This window comes from Benincasa hispida, chromosome 2 (assembly GCF_009727055.1).
Source record: "Benincasa hispida cultivar B227 chromosome 2, ASM972705v1, whole genome shotgun sequence".
Classification (NCBI taxonomy): domain Eukaryota; kingdom Viridiplantae; phylum Streptophyta; class Magnoliopsida; order Cucurbitales; family Cucurbitaceae; genus Benincasa; species Benincasa hispida.
The window spans coordinates 8,551,494-8,573,975 of record NC_052350.1 but is presented as its reverse complement, the minus strand read 5'-3'; the positions used below and the strand labels follow the sequence as shown (position 1 = coordinate 8,573,975).

The 22,482-nt window shown below is 38.1% G+C and overlaps 1 protein-coding gene, 1 long non-coding RNA gene and 1 other non-coding gene across 8 annotated transcripts in view; 2 read left to right on the top strand and 1 right to left on the bottom strand.

Annotated features, from left to right (window-relative positions):
• The first annotated feature begins 581 nt into the window (after positions 1-581).
• Positions 582-22,482, top strand: part of LOC120070992 (serine/threonine-protein kinase ATM) — a 145,571-nt gene continuing 123,670 nt past the window's right edge. For 5 of the 6 annotated variants that reach the window (XR_005480101.1, XR_005480102.1, XR_005480103.1 and 2 more), the window contains exons 1-13: positions 582-874; positions 1,239-1,347; positions 1,440-1,583; positions 2,713-2,874; positions 3,013-3,208; positions 3,346-3,502; positions 3,589-3,731; positions 3,847-3,934; positions 4,213-4,316; positions 4,408-4,506; positions 14,804-14,860; positions 15,051-15,120; positions 15,838-15,912. Coding sequence is in view for 3 of the 6 variants with exons in the window: in XM_039022969.1 (XP_038878897.1) it covers positions 806-874; positions 1,239-1,347; positions 1,440-1,583; positions 2,713-2,874; positions 3,013-3,208; positions 3,346-3,502; positions 3,589-3,731; positions 3,847-3,934; positions 4,213-4,316; positions 4,408-4,506; positions 14,804-14,860; positions 15,051-15,120; positions 15,838-15,912 (1,473 nt within the window). In the remaining 3 variants the exon portion in view is untranslated. The remainder of the gene's footprint in view (positions 875-1,238; positions 1,348-1,439; positions 1,584-2,712; positions 2,875-3,012; positions 3,209-3,345; positions 3,503-3,588; positions 3,732-3,846; positions 3,935-4,212; positions 4,317-4,407; positions 4,507-14,803; positions 14,861-15,050; positions 15,121-15,837; positions 15,913-22,482) is intronic. The other variant, XM_039022968.1, reaches the window with a different exon arrangement.
• Positions 4,517-13,993, top strand: LOC120070993. The gene is made up of 2 exons (XR_005480104.1): positions 4,517-11,396; positions 11,545-13,993. It is a non-coding gene; the product is annotated as an uncharacterized LOC120070993 (long non-coding RNA).
• Positions 10,580-10,682, bottom strand: LOC120072418. Its single transcript, XR_005480477.1, has one exon. It is a non-coding gene; the product is annotated as a U6 spliceosomal RNA (small nuclear RNA).

Genomic DNA, 22,482 nt, shown 5'->3' with positions numbered 1-22,482 from the left:
AAGGGTACCCCGAACGGTGAATTTTATGTTCTTTATTCTTCCAGTGCATCACTTAGTAAAACTGGTTTATTTCTCTTATCTAAGTTTGCAAAGTCTTATTTGTTTATTTTTATGCAATACACATGCATAAAGTAATGTTCATATGGTGTTGTCGAGCTAAACTCCATCTTGTGATACCTCTTCATTTGTTTCCAGAAAATACCTCTTCGTGAATCAAATTTAACTTTTAACGCTTGAAAGCAAATCTTGATAGCTTGTATATGCTTTTGCTGCGTTATTTGAATTACAATGAAAAAGAATCAAAATATGTAATCTTTTAAAAATATGATGATATAATAATTTGAATAGAGAATGGAAAAAAGATGATGAATTATTTGATTTACAACCTAGAACTACCCATATTTATAGATATAAAATGAGCAAATGAAAAGTTTTGGTAAATAAAAAGTTTTAAGAATATCAAAAGTTTGAGCAATATTTAATTGTAGTTTTGATATGTCAATCGTCAAAAAAAAAAAAAAAAAAAGTATTTTTCACTTATATATATTTTCCCTTTCGTTTTATTTTAAAAAAACAAAATAAAATGGAAAAGATTTTGGAAACCGCGATTACCCAATCTCCATAGTCTTCGTGTAGCCGAAACGAAATAAGTTTCTAGCCTCGCACCCCTTCCCAAGTCACAGCCCTTTTTCACTGCCAGGCCTGTCCACTTTTTCCCGCCATTGCGATGTCTTCAACCGCCATTTTGAGCTCTCCCATTCATTACTGACATCGTAGCATAGCAACCGGAGCACCGAACGGTGCCATGGTCACTTCCAGAGATGTCCAAGATATCATTTCAAAGCTATCTTCTGATAAAGCTAAAGCTCGCGAGGTAAGAACCATTTTCTTGTACTTTCGATTTTCTTTTCGACCGGTCTCAAGACATGCATGATGCAAAAAGCTTATAGAGTGCATATCTGTAGTTTCTGAGCTATGAGAAGTTTTATTTTTGTGTTTTCGATGTATATTCGATCAATAGGGAGTTCGAAATGCCTTTTCAGTATCCAGGTAGTTACCTTGAGGGATTGCTGAATGTTATACTTCTCAGTATCTAGTTCGAAGTATCTAGTTCTCACAATTTGTATGCTGAAAATTAATCTAATGTAGTCAGAGCCAGATAGTTGCATCATCTAGTAGATCAATATTCATCTTAGCTCAAGCGATCATTGCATTAATGTTCTTTTATGTGCTTACAGGAAGGGATAAAGTTGTTGAATACATGGCTAGAGGGAGAAAAAGCGATTGATTTCTGTAAATTTATTGGACAGAACACTGCTAAGCTCAAGCCAGAAGAAATTCCATCTCGTACGTTCAACTGTTAGTTTGACTTGCGCATGTTTTCCTGTTTTTCCTCAAAAACCATGTTAGGTAATTAATTTATGTTGTTTTCTCTTCAGCTGAAACGTGGCCTTTCATCACAAAATTGTTGATCCAATGTGTGTCAATGGAGATATCTTCAAGCAAGCGGCGAGTGCCAAAGTTAATATTTGCGAAGACACTGAGAACTGTCATTCAAAAAGCAGAAGATAATAAGTTTTCTGGTGAGCAATTGAATATGCACTATCTGGAAGGATTTTTACTCCAAGAAGATTAAAATTTTCCACTGGGAGCTTAGTCTTGGTGCTGTTAATATTGCAGATCACTTGCAACGTCAAATGCCTTATTTATCTCTCTTGCCCTCTTGGTGTATTATGTGTCAGTATGGTTGTGAATCTCCTGCTCATCTTTTTGTTCCCTGTGTGAGGCCTCCCATCGTGAAAGGGGGTGGGGGGAATAACCCATGGTGAAGACTTATTCTACAAAGAGTTAAAAGAGAAATTTATCTAGACAGTTAGTTAGTGGGGGTGGTCATGCATTGTATGGGAATGCTGTTGTTCTTTTTTGTAGTAGAGGGGAGGGATGGAAGAATCGTTGTGAAAGTTAGTAGCTGAGTGTAGGGTAGGAGAAGGTTACCATTTTCTTGATAAGCTGGGTTTATTTTTTGAGTTTTTGGGACTCTTCGTTGGTTATTTTCTGTGTTCTATTTGTTTGATTTGTTGGTTGCTGTGAAGTTTGCTTATTATCCAATAGATCAGTGAGGTTGATACCTTAAAGTATCTGTTGCCTTTTACCAGCCGGAAAATTGTACTTTTATTTTTAATGCTTTTATAACTTCCTTTTTTCTGCTACATATTTTTATTGAAAAGAAAACGAAGACTTTTTATTGATAAAATGCAAAGAGAGCTTGCACGTCTGCAAGTCCTAAAAGATTTAAAATTTCTTTTTTGAAAAGATTTTCTTTGCCACATCTGCAGTCTCTTTTGTAATTCATATTTCTGTTGAAATTTGTGGCATGTCCTAAAAATTAGAAAAATGTTGGAGGAGGTACAAGATTGGTGATTATGTTTAATGAAAGTGCATAAATCTCAGTGAGCCACTTGTTCACGTTCTTGATGAGGGATCTTCATGGACCACGTGGTTTAACATTCATACTTAAAATCTTATTAAAAAAACATTCATACTTTCAATTACTTTTGGTTGTTAGTTGTGGTTCGTTATTGGTTCCCTTTTTAGGTTGTAGCCTCTCAATTATTGTTAGCAATGAAACTCCTTTATTTGTAAATATTGCTGAAGTTTTCTTGACAGGATATCTTAAAATTATACTTATGATGCTTGTTTTTCTTGTCCCAGGCAACGCAGTACCCTTGATATCTGTGGTCAAGGTACTCTTTAGTCATGCATGGGACGTCTTGAGTACTGTATCATGCTTTCAGTCTGAGTATGGAATCATTATTAGGCATCTAATAGCTGTAAGAGATTATCGTTTTCATTTGAGGAAGCGCATATACTGCAGTAAGTTCTGTCATAACTTCGACCTGAGAAATGTTTATTGTTATGTTTTATGTTTAATTTCATCTCTACAATTACATATCATTTGGATTGCTATATGATGTTTAATTTCATCTTAACTTCTCTCTTCCATGTGGAAAGACCTCTTGCTTTTATACTTGGAGAAGGTGGAAGGAAGTTTAGTCGGGAAGAATGATAATCTGTATACTCCCAAAGAGGAGCTTTTCCGTTGCATCTTGACACTCCATTCACTTTTGGAAAATCCTCCTGGTGACTTCCCAGATAGTATTAGGCAAGAAATTGTTAATGGGATTGCTAAGATTTTCTCTCTTGTGAGGTATGATAATACTTGCTTTTAAACCAATTGTTATCATTTTGATTACTGTGTGTCCCCTATGAATTGTTAACATGATCTTGGCGTTTTTGTTGGTCTCTTTTAGTGAAAGAATGAATTCTTTTTCTTTTCTTTGTCAGGGACGAAGGAAAAGTATCCCGCAAACTTATTGAATGTGTAAATACATACTTGTTAAAGGATGGTCCTAATCTAGGAAGTAGCTTATTAGAGATCCATAATTCTGTGCAAAAGTTTGTGTTTCGTTGTTGGATGGTGACTCATGATCGAGCTCTAAAGGTATGAAATAAGTTGGATAGACTTAACTATAAGTTGTTTTAAAAGAACTATTGTTAGAATATTTTACTTTCTTGTTACTTTTGCAGGATGCTCTTGTCCTCTATGGAAGGTTACAAATAAGTTTAACGAGAGGAGTTGATGATGAGAGGGTTTTGATAGAACAACTACTCGATGTACTTTATAAGGAACTAGATCAAAGCAGTATATCTAGTGTTGGGGGGGTGCCTTGGTCTCTATTTCATTTATTCTCTTGATTTTTCCCTTTTTATTATATCTCATTTAGGTTAAAGTTTGTTTATCATCTTATAATGTTTGGTAATTGGAAATATTTGAAGAGTTTTCAGGTCTGATGCAAATAAAGATGATAAATTTGGAACCTTGAGTAGCTCACATTGCGGGTTGGTAGAACTTGCTGCAGCTGTCCTCTATCGGGTACTCCAAACATAATGCAATTCCATATTTATTTATCACACTTCATTGATGAGAAGTTGTTATTTTGATTTTTGACTCAATCACTTAATGTACAATAAGAAAGTATTTTTCTAATGAGATTCCAAATATGTGTCCAATATTCCATTTTAAGGGTTCTTAGATTCCAAATATCTATCTATCTATCTATCTTAGGATTATAATTTAGATTCTTGAATGGTTGTAGTTTATGGTCCCCAGAAATGGGCCTGATTGGTTGCCCATTGGTTTTATTTATTTAGGCATGTGTTACTTCTCCAAAAGCAATATCAACTGAAAAGCGGGTTAAAAGGGACCCTGCTAGTGTTCATCTTAAAGAGGCACTTGCCGAAGGGAAATGGTTATGGTAAATCAATGAAACATGGTCTTGCATTCTCTGGTTCATTTGTCATTTGGCATGGAACATTATTTTTGTGATTGGATTGATTGTCTTGTAGGAATGCGACTTTCTGTTGTCTTATCCGAAATTACCATTCCCGCATCAGTAAGGATCTTTTCACCTACTGGTTTGAGGCAATTTGCTTAGATTTCGAGAGGTATGTAGGATTTAATGTTGTAGATCAATCGCTCTATACTTTAAAATTATTTGTCTTCTTGTCTTCTTCATTTTGATTATTTTTTAATCATAATTCTCATTTCCTTTTTGATTATAATAAACTTTTTTAAATGACACATCAATAAATGAGGAAAAATATGCCTTCCCTCTCCTCGCCACCACTAGTTTCTCACTAGTGACGGTGACACCTTCAACACATCCCTATCCTCTTCTCCCCCAGCATTGCCAATGTGCCTCCGACCAAACCAACCTCCATCTCCATAGACCGGAAGATCTTCTCCATTGAAGCCGATGACCGCTACCACGCTTACCGCATCCGGCTGACTGAAACCACAAAAGACCGAGCTTATTTTCTTGCACTGGTAGACCCTCTCTTGGATCAGATCGACCTTTTCCTCTTTACTGAATGCTCCGTTAAACCTAAAGTTCTTTAAGGAGTTTCGATTGGATGATTAGACAGTGTGGATTGAGAAATCAAACAATTGGCGGGAGGTATTGGCCGAAGTTGCTAAGCTTGATAACAATGGAGGTTTAAATAAGATTCTGGTCCCTATTGGTGAAGGAAGAAATGGTTGGAGAGCTTTTTATTCCTTGATTTGTTCTTTCCTAGACAGAAAGGAGGGTCCCCCATAACCACTACCACCTCCTTTAGTTGCGCAGCCCAAACCCTCCATGAAGCTAGTCCTTTAACCTTTAAAGAGGCATTAAAGACAAAACCTACCTTATTTCAATCCAATGAGGCTTGTACTGTTGTCATTCCTTCCCTTTTTGGCCTCATCTCACGCCACTATACACTTCAGCACGACAGTTATTGTCATAAGGCAATGTTTTCATGATGATTTGTATAGCATTTTGCGGGCCCTTTAGATCCATGTTTCTGACAGATGTGCATTAAATCTGATTGAAGCCGACCGAGCTCTCCTTAGCTGCGAGGATGAAGAACAAGCAAATGTCCTGGGGTCGATCAAGGATTGGTACAAGGTTGGTCTGTTTTCCCTCAAATTCTCCCCTTGGAATAACAACTTGACCAAGGCCAACCCGGTGGTCCCCTGCTACGACGGTTGGATCAGAATCAAAAACTTACCTTTGGATCGTTGGGATGATCGTACTTTACAGTTCATTGGGGACTTTTGCGGTGGTTTTTTGGAAATTGCTAAGAAAACTTTCTCACGCCTGGACCTTTTAGAAGCATTGATCAAAGTTAAGGACAACTCCACTGGTTTCATTCCGGTCTCTGTCATTATACCGTCCTCATTAGCGTCCCCTGTTTTGGTACAAATTGACCTGTTTTTTAACAACAATCACTTTCTGGGTTTTGTGGCCGGAATCCATGGCTCCCAACCCCTGAACGGTTGTCCCCCTTTAGTAGATGTGGCTTCCGAGGCGCGTGACAGTGAGCAAAAGGGTCTCTTAGGACCGTACCCGTTGCCAGCGTCTGCCCTTCCAGTGCAGGTACCTCTTTCTGACCCCCCTACATCCCTTTATGACAAATCCCAGAGTCAACAACTTTTACCAAACTGTCTCCCTTCCTTAGTCAATTTGACTCCCCCCACCCCACCCACAAGTACCCTCTCATAACCGGCTAGTTTGTTTCATCCATAAAGGCCAGTCCTAATCCTTTTACCTCGACCGAGCCCATCAACTGGCCCACTCCATATGGGCCTCCCATTGCTTCCCCCATCCAAGCCTAACTTTTGTCTTCCCCTACCCTGTCCTCCTATCCTCAGATTAACCCCCTTCCAGCCCAGCCCTCACTTTGCACCCCCCCTCTGCGCCCCTTCGAGTGCAGCCCACCATCGGCCCGGTCTTGTTTCCCGCCCAATCTTTTCCTTGCGACGACCCTGTCCTAAACTACCCCTCGCCTCCCCTCCAATCATCCTTGCCCCCCCCAACCATTCGGTCCTCCCCCAACAAACTGCCCATCACTTTACATAACAAGAAGTCCTTCCTTGTTCCCGACACTAAGAATAGACCTTTGACCTCCTGCCCCTATATCTCTGACCAGGACGATTTAGACCATAGTCCTCTCCCCCTATCCTTAGCTCCTCCCTCTCTATCCTCCCATCATTCCTCCCCTCCTTGTAGCTTAGCCCTTCATGGCTCGGTAGTGGGAACCTCCCTTCTAGTTGAGAGTGACTTAGAGCCAGACAACACCCTGGTCATTAGTCCACTGGACCCTATCACCAATCTTCGGCTTGTGATTCCCTGGCTGTTGGAACACAATTTGTGCATTACAACTCTTCCACCCACCTCAAGAAAGTCTAAGCACTCCCACAAGCACAGTAGAGGTATTAATGAGCTAAAAAGGCTTTACTCATCTATCAATTATGACAAGGACCTACCAAAGGCCTACCTTGGTGGGACGAACACACCATTATGGTCATTTTATCCTGGAACGTTCAAGGTATCAAAGCTTGGGAGAAGCATGCAGTTGTGAAAAATCTCATCTTAAAACACAATCCGCCTATGGCCATTCTTCAGGAAACCAAGCTGGAAGTTGTGGACCGTTTTACCATTAAGTCTCTTTGGAGTTCTAGACATATCAGTTCGTCTGTGTTGGAGGCCGCGGGTTCTTCAGGGGGTATCATTCTCATGTGGAATGACCCATCTATCATGGCTGGTAAGGTATTTAAAGGTCTCTTCTCTCTCACAACTCAGTTTTTTTTGGCTAACGGTTTCTCCTTTTGGCTATCTGGTATATATGGCCCTTCTCGGGCAAAAGACAGGCCTCTCTTTTGGCAAGAGTTGTTTGATCTTCAAGGGCTGTGCACTCAAAATTGGATTTTGGGGGGAGACTTCAATGTTTCTAGATGGACCCATGAGAGATCCAACGGTAACCCACTCTCGGTTAGCATGAAATCCTTCAACTCCTTCATTGTTGGGGCTGATCTTATAGATATTCCTTTACAAAATGGCTCTTACACCTGGTCAGGTTATAGACATTACCCGGTTTTCACACTCATTGACCGCTTTTTGATCACGGATACCGTCCAACAGAAATTGCATTCACTACCTCCAAGAGACTGGAGAGACCAACTTCCGACCACTTCTCGATCCTACTATCCATTGGTGTTAACAAATGGGGCCCTACCCCTTTCCGCTTTGAAAATATGTGGCTGCATCATAAAGACTTCGGAGGCCTTGTTGATCATTGGTGGGGGAATACTCCTTTGATCGGGCACCCGGGGCATGGTTTTGTTAAAAAGTTGAAGGGTCTAAAAGAGGTCCTAAAAGCCTAGAACAGAGATATCTTTGGCTGCGTGCACACCCACAAGAATTAGATTATTGCGGAAATCTCGTTACTTGATGGTATGGAGGAGTCATCGGGTTATTCACCTGTCTTGAGAGCTCAAAAGACGAGTCTAAAGGCTCAGCTTATCTCGGTGGTGGCTAAAGAGGAAACCTTTTGGAGGCAAAGATGCAAGCTCACTTGGCTTAGTGAAGGTGACCAAAACACCAGGTTTTTCCATCGTATTGTTACCACTAGGAAAAGACTGAACACTATTCTTGAAATCATTTCCTTTGTCGGTGTTAGTCTTCTCACAGAATTTGAAATTGTTGAGGAATTCCCGAGTTTTTTCACAAGTCAATACACAAAGAAGAATAGCCTTGCTGCCTTCCCCACATGCAACCACCATTTCCTCACGATGCAACAGTCTTTACAGCTTGAATCCCCTTTCACCGAATAGGAAATTTGGGGGGCTATTTGCGCCCTTGGTTCCAACATTAATGAAACTTACATTTGTCTTCCGAGTTCCTCCACCAATGATCTTTACAACATTAATGAACCCCCTTTCTCCGGGCCCTGATGGATATACTTCCGAGTTCTATAAAAAATCTTGGCATACCTTAAGCCCGACATATTGAGGGTGTTTCAAGATTTTTTTAAGAAAGGTATCGTCAATGCCAACATTAATGAAACTTACATTTGTCTCATCCCAAAGCGTGTTGGTGCTAAAAGAGTTGGTGACCATATGCCGATCAGCTTGACCATGGGTATTTACAAGATTTTAGCTCGAGTTCTCTCATAAAGATTAAAGGTTGTCCTCCCCCATTTGATCTCCGAGTATCAGTCAACCTTTGTTGAGGGGCGCCAAATATTGGATGTCTCTCTAATTGCCAATGAGGTCATTGATGAGTGGTCCAGAAAAGGGAAAAAGGGCATTATGATTAAATTAGATATTGAAAAGGCTTTTGACGCTGTTGATTGGGGTTTCCTTGACAACTCTCTTAAAGTTAGAGGCTTCGATAACCTCGGGAGGAAATGGATTATAGGCTGTATCTCATCCGCCAATTTCTCCATTATTATTAATGGTCGCCCTAGGGGCAAGATACATGCTATCAAAGGTATTAGACAAGGTGATCCTCTATCCTCTTTCCTCTTTAATATTGTGATCGACACCCTCAGTCGTATGCTTACACAGGCTGAATTGGATAAAAAGATTCAGGGTTTTTCTCTTGGTTCTAGCAACCTCTCCATCTCCCATCTTCAGTTTGTAGATGACACCATTTTATTTTCTATCTACAACCTTGATCAGATCAGGAACTTGTTTGATGTCATTGATGCTTTCCAATCTTGCACTGGCCTATCCATCAACCACCAAAAATCCGAGATTCTTGGCATCAATTTGTCCCCATCACAGCTCTAGGACATTGCTGGTTTATATGTTTGCAAGGTTGGTTCGTGGCCTAACACCTATCTTGGCTTGCCCCTTCTCGGCAAACCTAGAACTCTATCTTTCTAAGCCCTTGTTATTGCGAAAATCAAACAAATAATTCATGCATGGTCCTACGAATACATCTCCAAAGGGGGGAGATTAACTCTTATTCAAGCATCTTTGAGTAACCTTCCCACATACTACTTATCTCTCTTCACCATCCCTAGCAAGGTGGCTAATATTATTGAAAAACTATTCCATGATTTCTTATGGAAAGGGAAGATCGATGGCCTGAACTCTCACCTTGTTGGTTGGAAAAAGTCACTACCCCTCAATCTGGGGGGGGGGGCTTGAGGATAACTAACCTTAAGCTGAGGAATGAGGGGCTCCTTGCAAAATGGATTTGGCGCTTTAGGTTGGAGCGATCGGCCTTATGGCGCAGAGTTATCACAGCCAAATTTGGAGTTCCCCCTGTGACAACAAAGTTGGTATTAGATCGATTTCCTCATCAAAAGGTCCTTGGAAGGCCTTGCATCATCTCCAACCATTGGTGGACTCGCATGTTTCTGCCACATTGGGCTCGGGAAACAATAGTTCTGGCACGATGCTTGGATTGAAAATAGACCGTTGATCACCTCATTTCCTAACTTATATGCACCGTCTCTTGCAAAGGATGCCTTGGTCAGTCACCTTTGGATTGTTGACACTAGTGGTTGGGACCTTCATCTCCGTCGTCATCTCAATGATGTGGAAACTGATGGATGGGCCACCCTCTCCCAACTCCAAAACATTTTTCAGCCCCAACATGCCCAAGATAAATGGTTTTGGAATTTGGAACCATCTGGCATTTTCTCCACAAAGTCATGGATTGATTCCCGCTACAACAACAATGGGCCCTCCACCGAGGCCTCTATTAAAGGTATTTGGTCTGATCTTTATCCAAAAAAGTTTAAATTCTTCCTTTGAGAGCTCTCCCATAGGGCCATCCTCACTCACGACAAGCATTAACGTCGCAACCCATCTACTCTGCTTTCCCCAAGCTGGTGCCATCTTTGTAAAAAGGACAACGAGTCCCAAAGCCATCTATTCTTGTACTGCGAGTTTTCTAGAGCCTTTTGGAACATTATCCTTCCTGCTTTCAACTGGCATATGGCCTTTCCTTCATATATTAGCCTTTTCCTCTCCCTTACTCTTGATTATCATCCTTTCAAGGGAGAAAAGGCCTCCTTTGGATGAATTTTGTTAGAGCTTTCCTCTGGTCGGCTTGGTTTGAACTGAACAACCGCCCCTTCAACAACAAAATCCAGCACATCGACATCTTTTTTTGATCATGTCCTTAATACTATTATATCTTGGTGTAAATTGTCTAAGCTCTTTTATGATTATAGCTTCAATACTCTTTTGTCCAGTTTCTCGATTTGTGCGTGTCATCCTTGCCCAGGGGACATGCTAATCTTCTCTATATCGTTCCAATTTTATCGGATGTCCCTGAAGGGACGATACTATTTTGTCCAATTGGAGAAGTCTTTTGTAACTCCTTTGGATCCGGGGCTTTCTTTCCCCCTTTTTTGTAATTTCATTTATCAATGAAATTTGTTTCTTATTAAAAAAAAAAAAAATCTCATTTCCTTTTCAAATTTAATTAAATGCTACCAAGGTTGGCTTAAGGTGCTGATGAGACAGTTGCTTTAGGCCTCGTAACTTTACAGGATTTATTTTCTTCCAAAGCCACTGATTACCTTAGGCCAGACTAGCCTATAGTAAGATTGACAAAGATTTGATAATGAAACTTAAAATAAATGTAGACTAAAAAACACTTAAAAGTTACAGAAAACATAAGATAATGGGGCTGAAAAAATGATGATAGGAAAATAAGAAAACTCAAAATCTTTTACAAAAATGTTAAAAAAAATCACTATGTAAGTTGGAACAAGAGTACAACAGATGATGAGGTGGAAAGAAAAATGTTGGGGAAAATAGGTAAGGAAACCCAAAATCTGTGACAAAATGTGAACGTTACTTTAAACCCCCTTTCCTTGTCATTGCTTGCAAAATGGGATTGGTGTTATTTTAAGGAGCCGCTTTCTCAATGGAAATTGGTGATCTCTATAATTCATGGCTCTGATATTGATTGGCATACACTTGGCAAACAACACTCGTCTCTGCAGTCCATGGTTCGGTATTTATCGAGCTTGGGAGTTTGGATGATTAGGTAATATTCTAGGTTAATTCCCTTTTTACCCCCATTTGTAGTAAAACTCTATAAATAGGAACTTTCGCCTCTTGTATGACATTATTCATTCTAATAAAAGATCAACAATCTTGATTCTTGGAGAGAATTCTCCTTTTATCTCCTTTAGGTTACATCAATTTGGTATTCGAGCGACCACCTGGGCCAAGATTGATTGTTGCCAATGGAATATCGGGAAACTCTTGGCGACGTTGATCACAAGAGGGAGCTTCGTGAGTTGTGCTCGTTGCCAAAGAACACACATCTAATTAGGGGGAACCCTTGAAATTCCAAGAAAGAAAGAAGAAACCGAAGATTTCTCAAGATTTTGCAAGAATGGACTATTACTGACAAAAGAAGGCATCCAAGAATAAAAATACAACAATTGGTATTGGCAAGAAAATCAAATTTACTTCAAATTAGGGAAAGAAAACCAGAAATTCCTTATGGTCAGGTTGCACCTAGTAGAGTTGCAGAGAGTGGTAACTGGCTAGCTGCGTCTAGATATGCACCACGTGATGTATTAGAAAACACTAGAGATTCATACGGTATGGGAGATGCTAGTGAAGATGAAGAGTTATCTGTAAGTGGTTCAGGAACTGTTGTGATTCGGTCTCTGAGGGGATCTCAAACATCTACTCAATTTCATAATGAAAGCAGTCCGTCTGGCAGTGTGCAAGCATATATGGAGGACACGTCTTTTAATTGTACTGTTGTTTTGCATGGTCAACGTGATGATTCTAATACTCCTTAGACTCCAAAATCCAGATTGGGAATTCAAGAAAGGACTTCAAGTTTTTCTCCTGAAGATAGTGCATCAAATCTTCCGGAGGCAAAGGTTGTGATTCAAGCAGGATTGAAGAAAGCTAATGCAAAGGATAGATCAACTATCAATAAACTCAACGACAAGAAGGAAAATAGAAGAATAGAGCGCTCTGACTCTTCAAGGCATTCTCGTGAATTCTTTGATGCACCCCAAGAGCGTTGAAACCATCTCTATCAATTGATGAAGAAGAAAGTGCAAAAATAGCATTGTCTTTTGCGCCATTATCAGTTTTGTTTATGTCATCCTTGAAAGAGGTAGTTGTAGATGATTCGGAAGGATCACCTGCTTGTAATGTATTTAATGCACTTATAAACATGGAACATGTAAAACCTGGATCATGTGAGGATGTTGATTTTCAACTACCTCTCCTTTTATCTCCTTTAGGTTACATCAGAGAGTGATACTTGAGCTTGAGAGAGGTTGAGAGAAACTAGAAAGTTCATTAAAAAAATTGGGGGTTTAGAATATAATGAGTTTTTTTCCTCTCCCTTTCTTTTTCTTTTTCATTTTTTTTCTTCCCTTTTGGAAGGGATAAAGCTGTCATTTCATGCTTCAAAGTCCTACTACTGGCACAGGGTTGGGAAGAATGATAATAGTTTGAAAAGCCCTTGGATTAGCATTTCTAGTACTTGGTTGAAGGTGGATGCTTTTGCTAGCTTTAAATGTGGGAATGGAACAGAATAGCTTTTTGGTTAGATCCGTGGGATAGTTTGGCTCTTTCAAGTATTTGATATCCAAGGTTGTAATTGCTTTATTCCCAAAGGGCTTGGTTGCAGCACATTGGGATGATTCTCCTTCCTCATGGTCTATTATCTTTCGTCGATTGCTCAATGATGATGAGATTATTGAATTCCAAGACTTGCTCGGGCAAATTTCAGATAGGAGTCTTTGGAAACTTTGATAGAAGAACATGGTCCTTATAGGCATCTGGGACATTTTCAGTGAAATTCGTCTCAGCACACTTGCCCATTTTCCCCATCGGACAAGCCATTTTATAAGGCACTTTGGAAGACTAAATGCCCGCGACGTGTCAACATCCTAGTATGGATTATGGTTTTTGGCTACCTAAACTGCTCCTCGATCATGCAAAGGAAATTCCCCTATCATTGTTTGTCTCCAGCTATTTGCCCTTTATGTAAACGGGAAGGAGAAGACTTGCAGCACCTTTGCTTGCTCATATACAGTCCACTGCTGGTGGAGATTATCATTCTTTAATGTCGCTTGGATGTTTGGAGATGTCTTTAGAGACAATGTTCAACAGCTTCTTATAGGTCCAACTTTGAAAGTGGGCCCTCGGCTGATTTGGGCTAATATGGTTAGGCATTGTTCGCTGAAATTTGGTTTGAAAGAAATCAAAAGGTGTTCCTTGGCAAACAACTTGGCTGGTTGGACCATTTTGAAATTGATCGTCGGAATGCTTCCTCTTGGTGCACATTATCCAAGCCTTTTGAAGACTTTTGCATCCAAGACTTATGTTTAAATTGGAACACTTTTATTTTCCCAGCTTAAGTTTCTGTATTTTTGTTGTATTGATACTGTTTGGACTGTTTGTTGCTTTTTGTTTTCCTTTGTTGTTGGAACGTTTTTGTTTCGTTTTGTATGGACATGATGAGGATGCTAAGGGGGTTTCAACCTAGTTGAGATGTCCGGTGCATCTCTTGATCCTCAAACTTTGTTCTCGCTTTTTATATTTCTATATTGTACTTTAAGGATTAGTCTCATTTCATTAATTCAACGAGGCTCTGTTCTCGCATTTTGTATCTCTATATTGTACTTTGAGGATTAGTCTCATTTCATTAATTCAATGAAAAGGCTGGTTTCCATTTCAAAATCATACCTCAAAGTGTCTATAAAAATGAAAAAAAACCATCTTAAATCTCTTTAACCCTCACTTTTTTTTTCTATATTTGGCAATTATCAGAAATGAGAGATTAAAATGTAAAAAGTTAATTTCATGTTGTCTCTGGTCCCAAATATATACATGTGTGTTTAATTTACCAAATATAATTTTTCCTTACGCCTAAGGCTTTAATGTGGTTTATGCGGGCAGTGCAATCCTTATATCAAGTTGTATAGTTTCTACATTAATGCATGTTCCAACAATATCATGTTAAAATTTGATTGGCACCTCATCTAGTTTGATATGGCCAATGAGAGATACTATCCAGATTAGATGACTTGTGCGCAGTAACATTCACAAGAGGATTTATGAACTGTGAATATCTTATCTTCTGAGTTTTGTTTTATTTGTGTTTGACATTAAGTTACTCATTGCACGTTGATGTGGTAGGAATACTGTTTAATCTTGAGCAATTCCTCAGTTAATCCTAGATAATTTCGAGGTCAATTCCTTTTACCATCCTTAGTCACTCTAGGTTACACCACACATCTTTTCTTCACTGTAATATGGCATGATGCATACTAATTAAAACTAGAAGGCTCAATCATAGTGTTCATGGTAACCAAAGCTACACAACACATTACACAACCATAATGTTCATACACGTGAAAAGAAGCAAGGGACAGAATTTCAATCAATTTGATTTTTTTGAGCTTGTTGCAGAATATTGAAAGATGCAAATGTGGGGCATTCTTATGATGGTTTATTGTGGACATTGCGGTAAGCTAATATAGCTTTTCACGTCTATATAAATTTTTGGAATATACAAATTTGTAGATAATTTAATTCCACATTTTAACTGCTTGGCTCATTCACATGACTGATCATTTTTTATTACGAGTGAAAGAATGTACTTTCAGTTCCCTGTCCCATTGAACTCATATGCCTGTATATCCACATGAATTTGAAGGAGTTTGCAAGAACTTTCTGCTGTGTTATTGGATTCTACTGAACGGTCAGAAAGTTTGTCCGAGGATAAGGTGTGTTTCTCTTTTCAAAGTATTCATATTCCTTTTTGTTTTGTATTGGAAAGCAAATTTTAATGCGGTAAATGAAAGACTGGACAGAAAGAAAGCAAAAATAAGAAGAGCCAAGCTAACTAGGGGATTGGAGAACTTACAGAAAAAGATGATTTGAAGAAATTAAAATTTCTCATTAAAAAAAAAAAAAAGAACTTATTGGAAAGATTTCCAACTTTTGGTAATAAAAAATATTAGATAATTTGAAAATAAACTTGAGTTAAGAGCCCAAAGGAAGTTCAACATCTTTGTACAAACTATTTACTCCAAGAAACATTCTCATATGTTTTTGAACCATATAGACCTCGTAGCGATGAAGAAACTTGTATGAAAGAGCTTACGATGTTTCCCTTAAAGGAAGTTCTTATTTTGTTTTTGTTTTGTGTTTTTTTTTTTTGGTTTTTAAATTGTTATTATTATTTAAATATATTCTTTTTATAACAAGTGACAAGTAACAATTTTTTATTTCATTTTAGAGAAAATTTTCCTTGGATTTTCTTCAGATCAATATGAATCTATTCGAAGTCATTGTAACCTGCTTCAAAGTTTAAAGATATATGTATAATTTAGACTAAAATAAAATGTATCGAGTACATTAACATTGACCATATCTTTTTTGGATGTGAGCGAGGGACTCCCCATTGAAAATTGATTGAATTTATTTGACTTGGATTGAAGTTATATCAGGGATGGCAATCAATATGGAGCTGTTTGATGCATGGACTGCCCATGTTTAGTCATGTGTTTGTGGTGGTAAGTTCATGTTTGTTGTTGCGTCATTGTAAGAGGAAACATTCTATTTGGCAGATACTCTGTAAAGGATGTCATGAGCAATTGGTTTTTGTTTTTTTTTGTTTTTTTGTTTTTCTTTGTTTTATTTATGGAAAGTTTGTTATGCAATGGGGTTTCAGCTTTATAATACCAATAGAAGCTTTTCAATTATCTGAACAGTTTTATATTTTTCCCTTTATATACAAATGAACTCACTAATGGTGAAAGGCCAAAAGAGTTACCATAAAAGATCTCCAAGTATTCAGTTTTGAAGACGGAGAATAGCTATGAAATATTTTCTATTCTAGACAGGAAAATGAATAAATAAGTGATAGAGCCTTCCAAATCTGTAGTAGGCTTTTCCTCCTAAAACATATTCAAAGATTCACATCCGAGCCAATCTTCTTGAAATAATGCACAAATATTGCTTACTTGTAGTAGTTACTTTCAAGTATCTTTAAGCTTTTACCCAAATAACGTTGCACCATAAAATGGATTAAGAAAATTATAGGACGGCAAAATAAGAGGTGATTGGTATTGTACAAGCTCTTTTCCTGTGACAATACTATTAAGAATTGAGGTATTCTATGGGGTTTCTCTTGTGGGTTTTCTAGTGACAACTCCTTGAACTCAATCCGATGTAGTCTAAAGGAGATAAAAGGAGAATTCTCTCCAAGAATCAAGATTGTGGTTCTTTTATTAGAATGAATAATGTGTTTGATACAAGAGGGGAAGGTTCCTATTTATAGAGTTTTATTACAAGTGGGGTAAAAAGGGAATTAACCTAGAATATTACCTAATTATCCAATTAACCCCTATTCTTCTTACATCATTCTACCCTTCCAAAAAGCAAACTTGTCCTCGAGTTTTAAAAAGAAACAATTTATGAAGTAAACAAGGAAATAAACTTGTTCAACGGAGTATGACTAAACCAACGTCCTATATTTTGAACAAAAATATTATGATCAAAGGGATAAATTCGAGACAACAAATCCAATATTGCCACCAAAAGATGAACTTCTCCATTGGCCATAAACCTAAAAAAGATGTTTCCTTCAAGCTCATTCAAAGCCGTATTCAAAGGACCAATCATTAAAAAACCACATTTCAAAGAAAATTGTTGAAGAATCACGTCTTATTTTTCATCTGCTTTAAGTTTTTCGATAGTTTGGTGATCCATTTCCACCGCAATCAATGTGTTGTTGTTCTTGTTTGATTCTTGCTCGGTGTTCGATATTTCTCTTCCATCTTCTTTGTTGGATTTTTCTTCTTCACTTGATTATTTCCAAATCAACATCTTCAAATTCTTGTTTTCTTCACTTTGTCTTCATGATTTTCTATTTGAAAATTTTCCAATTGTGATCCTTTTGCTTTTTGTTCGGTATATGAAATCAATCCATTCTTGAACTCTTGCAAATAAATTGGTAGTTGATCAATATGTTGAGTTATTTTCCCCAATGTACGTTGGATTTCTTTGGTTCTTTTCTTTATTTCCTCCAATGCTACAAGATCAAAGTAGTCATTTTGTTGGATTCTTGGATATGCCTCAATCTCGTAGTGACATCCATTGATTTTCTTGATCGTGTTTCATAACCAAAAGAATAATTTTGAGTCTTGAACGTTCTTCTTGGACTGTAAAAATCCATTCTTTTTTTTTTTGAAAAGGAAACGAGACTTTTTCATTGAAATAATGAAATGAGTCTAATGCTCAAAGTACGAAGAAACAAAAATAATAGCGAGAATACAATGGAAAATTCGCCACAATTAGAATAAGATCAAAAGAAAGGACCAGCCCTAAGAATAGGAAAAAAACAACAACCAATGAACAAAAGTTTCTGAATGAAACTGCTGACTGCTGTTGACAAAGAGACGAAATTGAAGCTTGAGCGACATGGGACTTGGAGAGCGAAAGAGGCTTGATAAAGAGATCATAAAAGGAATGGTTTGTAATCTGGACAACAGGATACCCTTAACATCCATTAATTGATCACCCTCTGATTTTAAACACCACCTTCCATCAACAATTTCCACTTCCAAAAAGGAAGTTCCCCTCTTTGCATTCCTAACTAAGCTGTCCATTAATTGATGTAACATAAAATTCTTCAAAAAGCTTCGTGAAGCTATCTTTTAATAATTCCCAGAATTTAAGGAGAATTCTAAAGTGTAACCATTTGGACCGGGGGCTTTAATCCTGCTCAAAGACATTACTGCTCTTCTAATTTCTGGTTGTGTAAAGCTGGCTGCAAGTTGACTGCTTTGCTCTCTTGATACTTCTGCCCATTGCAGGTTGGTAGGGATTGACCTTACTCCAATAGCCTTGGAATAAAGGGATGTATAGAAGCCTACAATAAGTTCTTTAATTTCTCTAAATGATTTGGTTGGGATGCCCTGGTCGTTGATCAATTCTGAGATCAAATTTTTCCTTTTTTTGCTGCTAGAAACCTATGAAAGAACGAAGTATTCTCGTCACCCAAGCTTAACCAAATCAGCTTGCTTTTTTGTAGGAGGCTTCTTTCTTCCACTTGGTAAAGGTGTATTAAATCTGCTATTAGTGCCAATCTGATGCTTTGTTCTTGCTCATCAATATCTGTGTTTCCCCCTACAATTTCTCTTCTTTCAATTTCTTTCAACAACTCTTCCTTGCTTTTCTTGTTTTTCTCTGAATCTAAATGCCATTTTTTCAAAGCGCTTTTCATTAACTTATCCGAAATGGCATAGCCAGCTCAACCTTGCTGAATGTTTACCTCCAAATTTCTTTCAATCAAACTGCAACATTCTTTTACGTTTAACCAACTATTGCAAAATCGAAATGGGGCTGGACCCCATTCGGTTGCTCCTTCTCCTGACCAAGTGAATCTTCCATTAGAAAGGGGAATTTCCAGCAAATTTGTATCTTCAATGGATTTGTTGAATTTTCTCATTCCTCTAGTCATTCTTCCAATAGGGAATCGTTCTTGAATTTGACGGGTCATGTTAAAGTTTCCTCCAATGCACCATGGAATTAACCCAAGATCAAATCACAATCTTCCACAATTGAGATCAAGTTGCTGGGGATATATTCTTTGTCGATGGCCTTAATGGAAGGAGGGAAGCTGTTGTCCAATTTGTGATCCTCTTCTGATTGGAAAAGGCAGGGCAGATCGTATTGATAATCCTGTCCGAGATAAACCTCTTCTTGGAAGGGATCAAGAGCTAGGATATCTTCCTCATCACTGCTTATACTCAGCAAGGAATCCTCATCAGAAGCATAATTTTTGATAGCTGCTTGAAAGGGTTCAGATACACCTCGAGAAATAGACACATTTGAGTCTCCCACTTTAAAATCATGAAAAGAGAATGAGAATGATTCGAGGGGAAGAGCCACTGACTTGTTAATTGGGCTAGAGGGTATTTGCACCTTAGTACAACAATTCTCCAAAAGATCTGTGTTTAACATGGAAGTCCAATCATTTCGAAAAGAGGTTTTCTTCCTTGTGAGATGTTTTCTGAAAGGTTTCAAAAGAACAGCCTGCAACTCTTTCCTTTGCTTGCTTATATTGTTTGGAAGATGACCAGAAGGTGTAGAAGAAGAGATTTTGGTGCCGAGATATTCCTTTGGTAATAATAGAACTTTATCTTTGAGGAAAGGAATCGAAAAGGACTCTTGGACTTCCTTGTTTGTTGATATTGAAAAAACCGCAGAAGGATCCAAGGTTTCAGGGCACGAGGGGGCTGCAACATTCAAAAGGACTTTCTGTCTGTTTGTTGAAAATAAAACGCCATTATTTAATTTTTCAGATTGTTGGAATTCTTTTGAAAAACTGCTGATATTCTGGCTGTTATTGGAATTAAATTGAGTTGCGGCTGGTGGGATAACCGAGAGCATGCCTATTGAGCTTCCCCTTGTGCGTATTAATGCATTTTTTGATTCTCTCTCCATTAATTGAACTTCCATCTCTCTTCTTAGTGACAACTCTTCCTTCTCTCTCTTTTTGTTCACATTAAATAGGGCAGAAGAGTCAGAACTATTAGACTCAACTTGAATCTCAACAGCCCTCTCTTCCGGTGGTATTACCACAATTTCTTCCATCTGAGAAGACTCTTGAAACAAATTTTTTGGCTGAGAAGACTCCTGAACTTCCTTATCCGAAAGGTTGTTAATATTTTCCTCTGTTGGCGTCATCAAAGCTTTTGAAAACAGGGGATTTCTAGAGAAATTCGAATTGTTGACTACTAAGTTTAAGAAGGACCAATCTTTGGACTTGTTTGATTTCAAAAGACCTTCATCAAACAAAACTTGATTCGTACGAGCTATATCTACCGGATTCGAAAGGTCTTTTTCATTAAAAAACTTCTTAACCTTGTCTGGAGGATCCAAAAATTCAATATCACCAAAGTGTAAGAAAATACTTCCCTTGTTTTCATCTGAAATTTCGATGGTAGCTGGCAAAAATCCACAAAAGTTCTTCTATACTTAAATTCTAGCTTCAGTCACATTAAGAAAATTTAGTGTTTCTAAAGCAATGGCTTCTAATCCTCCAAAATATGAGCCGATAGCTTCAAAAATTTGCTTGCACCAGAATTCTAATGGCAGATTTTTAATGGAAATCCAACCCCCCATAACCTTTATTTTACCTTGGACGACTATGTAAGGTAGTATTCCACCTTTCAAATTTCAAATGACGTTGTCCTATCCTCTGCCACTCTCCTTGTTTTGCTACTAATTCTTCCAAATTTCCTTTTTCCAGCTTTATCAAAGCCGATTCTGCTGAGAGAGGATTGATCAAAACTTTAGAATTGGCCCAAAGCATTACTTCCTTTGAGACTTCATACCAATTGTTGAATTCAAATAACCGAGTTACTATCCATAATTTGCTGAAACCTTCCTTAAGGACTTCATTGTTTTTTTGAATCCAAAACTCTGGCGACCTCTGTTTTTTTGAAGCCTGGGAAGGGTGGGAATTCTGTTTTCCTGTAGAAGTTGGGATTCTGTTTTCATTTCTTCTCCTTACTACTTCTGCGTAAGAGATTTAGACCTCCGAACGACATTTTGGCTTGATAATCTCTCTTTTAAGTTTAATGCTCCTTCTAACATATTATTAAAAGAAAGCCAATCGGAGTTAGAAGTACCTGATGGAATATGAATGTAAAAACGTCCTCCAGACGCTGGCCAAACTACACATCTTAAAAACCACTTTGAATAGACTTGAATCTTTGAGAGCTTTACTACACCAAAAGCATCATGACCACTATTGATGACAAAACTGGAGGTTGGGAGCTTCAAAAGTTCAGAAATGTTTTCCTAGAACCAGAGGAGCTGAGATTCTACCAAGAAGAGGTGTTTCTTAGCTTCCACATCTTCTATGATGAAGGTTTCTTCTTGAAAATGAGCACAAAAATGGATGTCGTTGATCTTGCAGCTTATACCTTCCAGTGCTAAGCCGTTCTTGGGAGGTGTGGCTGAGGGAGAGCTTTTATTTGCCATGGGATTCGGGTGTGGAAAGGGAGGGAAAAAGGTAAGGAGATTAATCAGAGGCTGATCGGAGGGGAGGGAAGAATGGCGTTAGGCAAGATGGGGTGAGAGGCAGGTGGAGAAAGGAGGGAGGGGAGAGGAGAGGAGAGAGGAGAGAGGAGAGAGGAGAGTCTATATTTAAATAAGTATGGTTACTTTTTTGCCATCACTGAATATTAATGATTCTTTAATTCATCTAACTCCCAATTTTTACGTTGATTTCTTGAAAAATGGATTTGATTGGATCATTGGGCTTTTTTTCGATATTGTCGCCTTCTTACTCCATCCCAAACTGTCTTAGAAACATCGTCGGAGTCACTAGAATCACTAAAATTGAATTTTCAATGTGGATAATGATAGGTTCTCTGAGAAAATTGAGCATAGGAAAAATTAGTATGTTGGAATTCTTCTTCTAAATCACTTGAGTCAGAATTCCAGCATTGTTTTTGGAAGTAAATTTGATTTTCTTGCCTATACCAATTGTTGATTTTTTTCTTGGATGTCCTCTTTGATCGATAATAGTCCATTCTTGCAAATTCTTGATAAATCTTCGATTTCTTCTTTCTTTCTTGGAATTTCAAGGGTTCCCCTAACTAGATGTGTGTTGTTTGGCAACGAGCACAACTCATGAAGCTCCCTCTTGCGATCGGCATTGTCAAGAGTTTCCTAGTCTTCCATTGATAATAGTCCACGTTAGCCCAGACGGATGCTCTGATACCAATTGATGTAGCCTAAAGGAGATAAAAGGAGAACTCTCTCCAAGAATCAAGATTGTGGATCTTTTGATAGAATGAATAATGTGTTTGATACAAGAGGGGAAAGTTCCTATTTATTGAGTTTTATTACAAGTGAGGGTAAAAAGGGAATTAACCTAGAATATTACTTAATTACCCAATTAGCCCCTGTTCTTCTTACATCACAATCTTTGCAAAGAATTGAGTTACGTAACTCCTCGCAGAGAGTTGGAATAAGAATAAGGTCTTCTCGGGATTAGAATTTTACTATTGTTATCAACAAATCTTGTTCATCCAACCCCACCTTGAAGCAAGAACATATTTCAG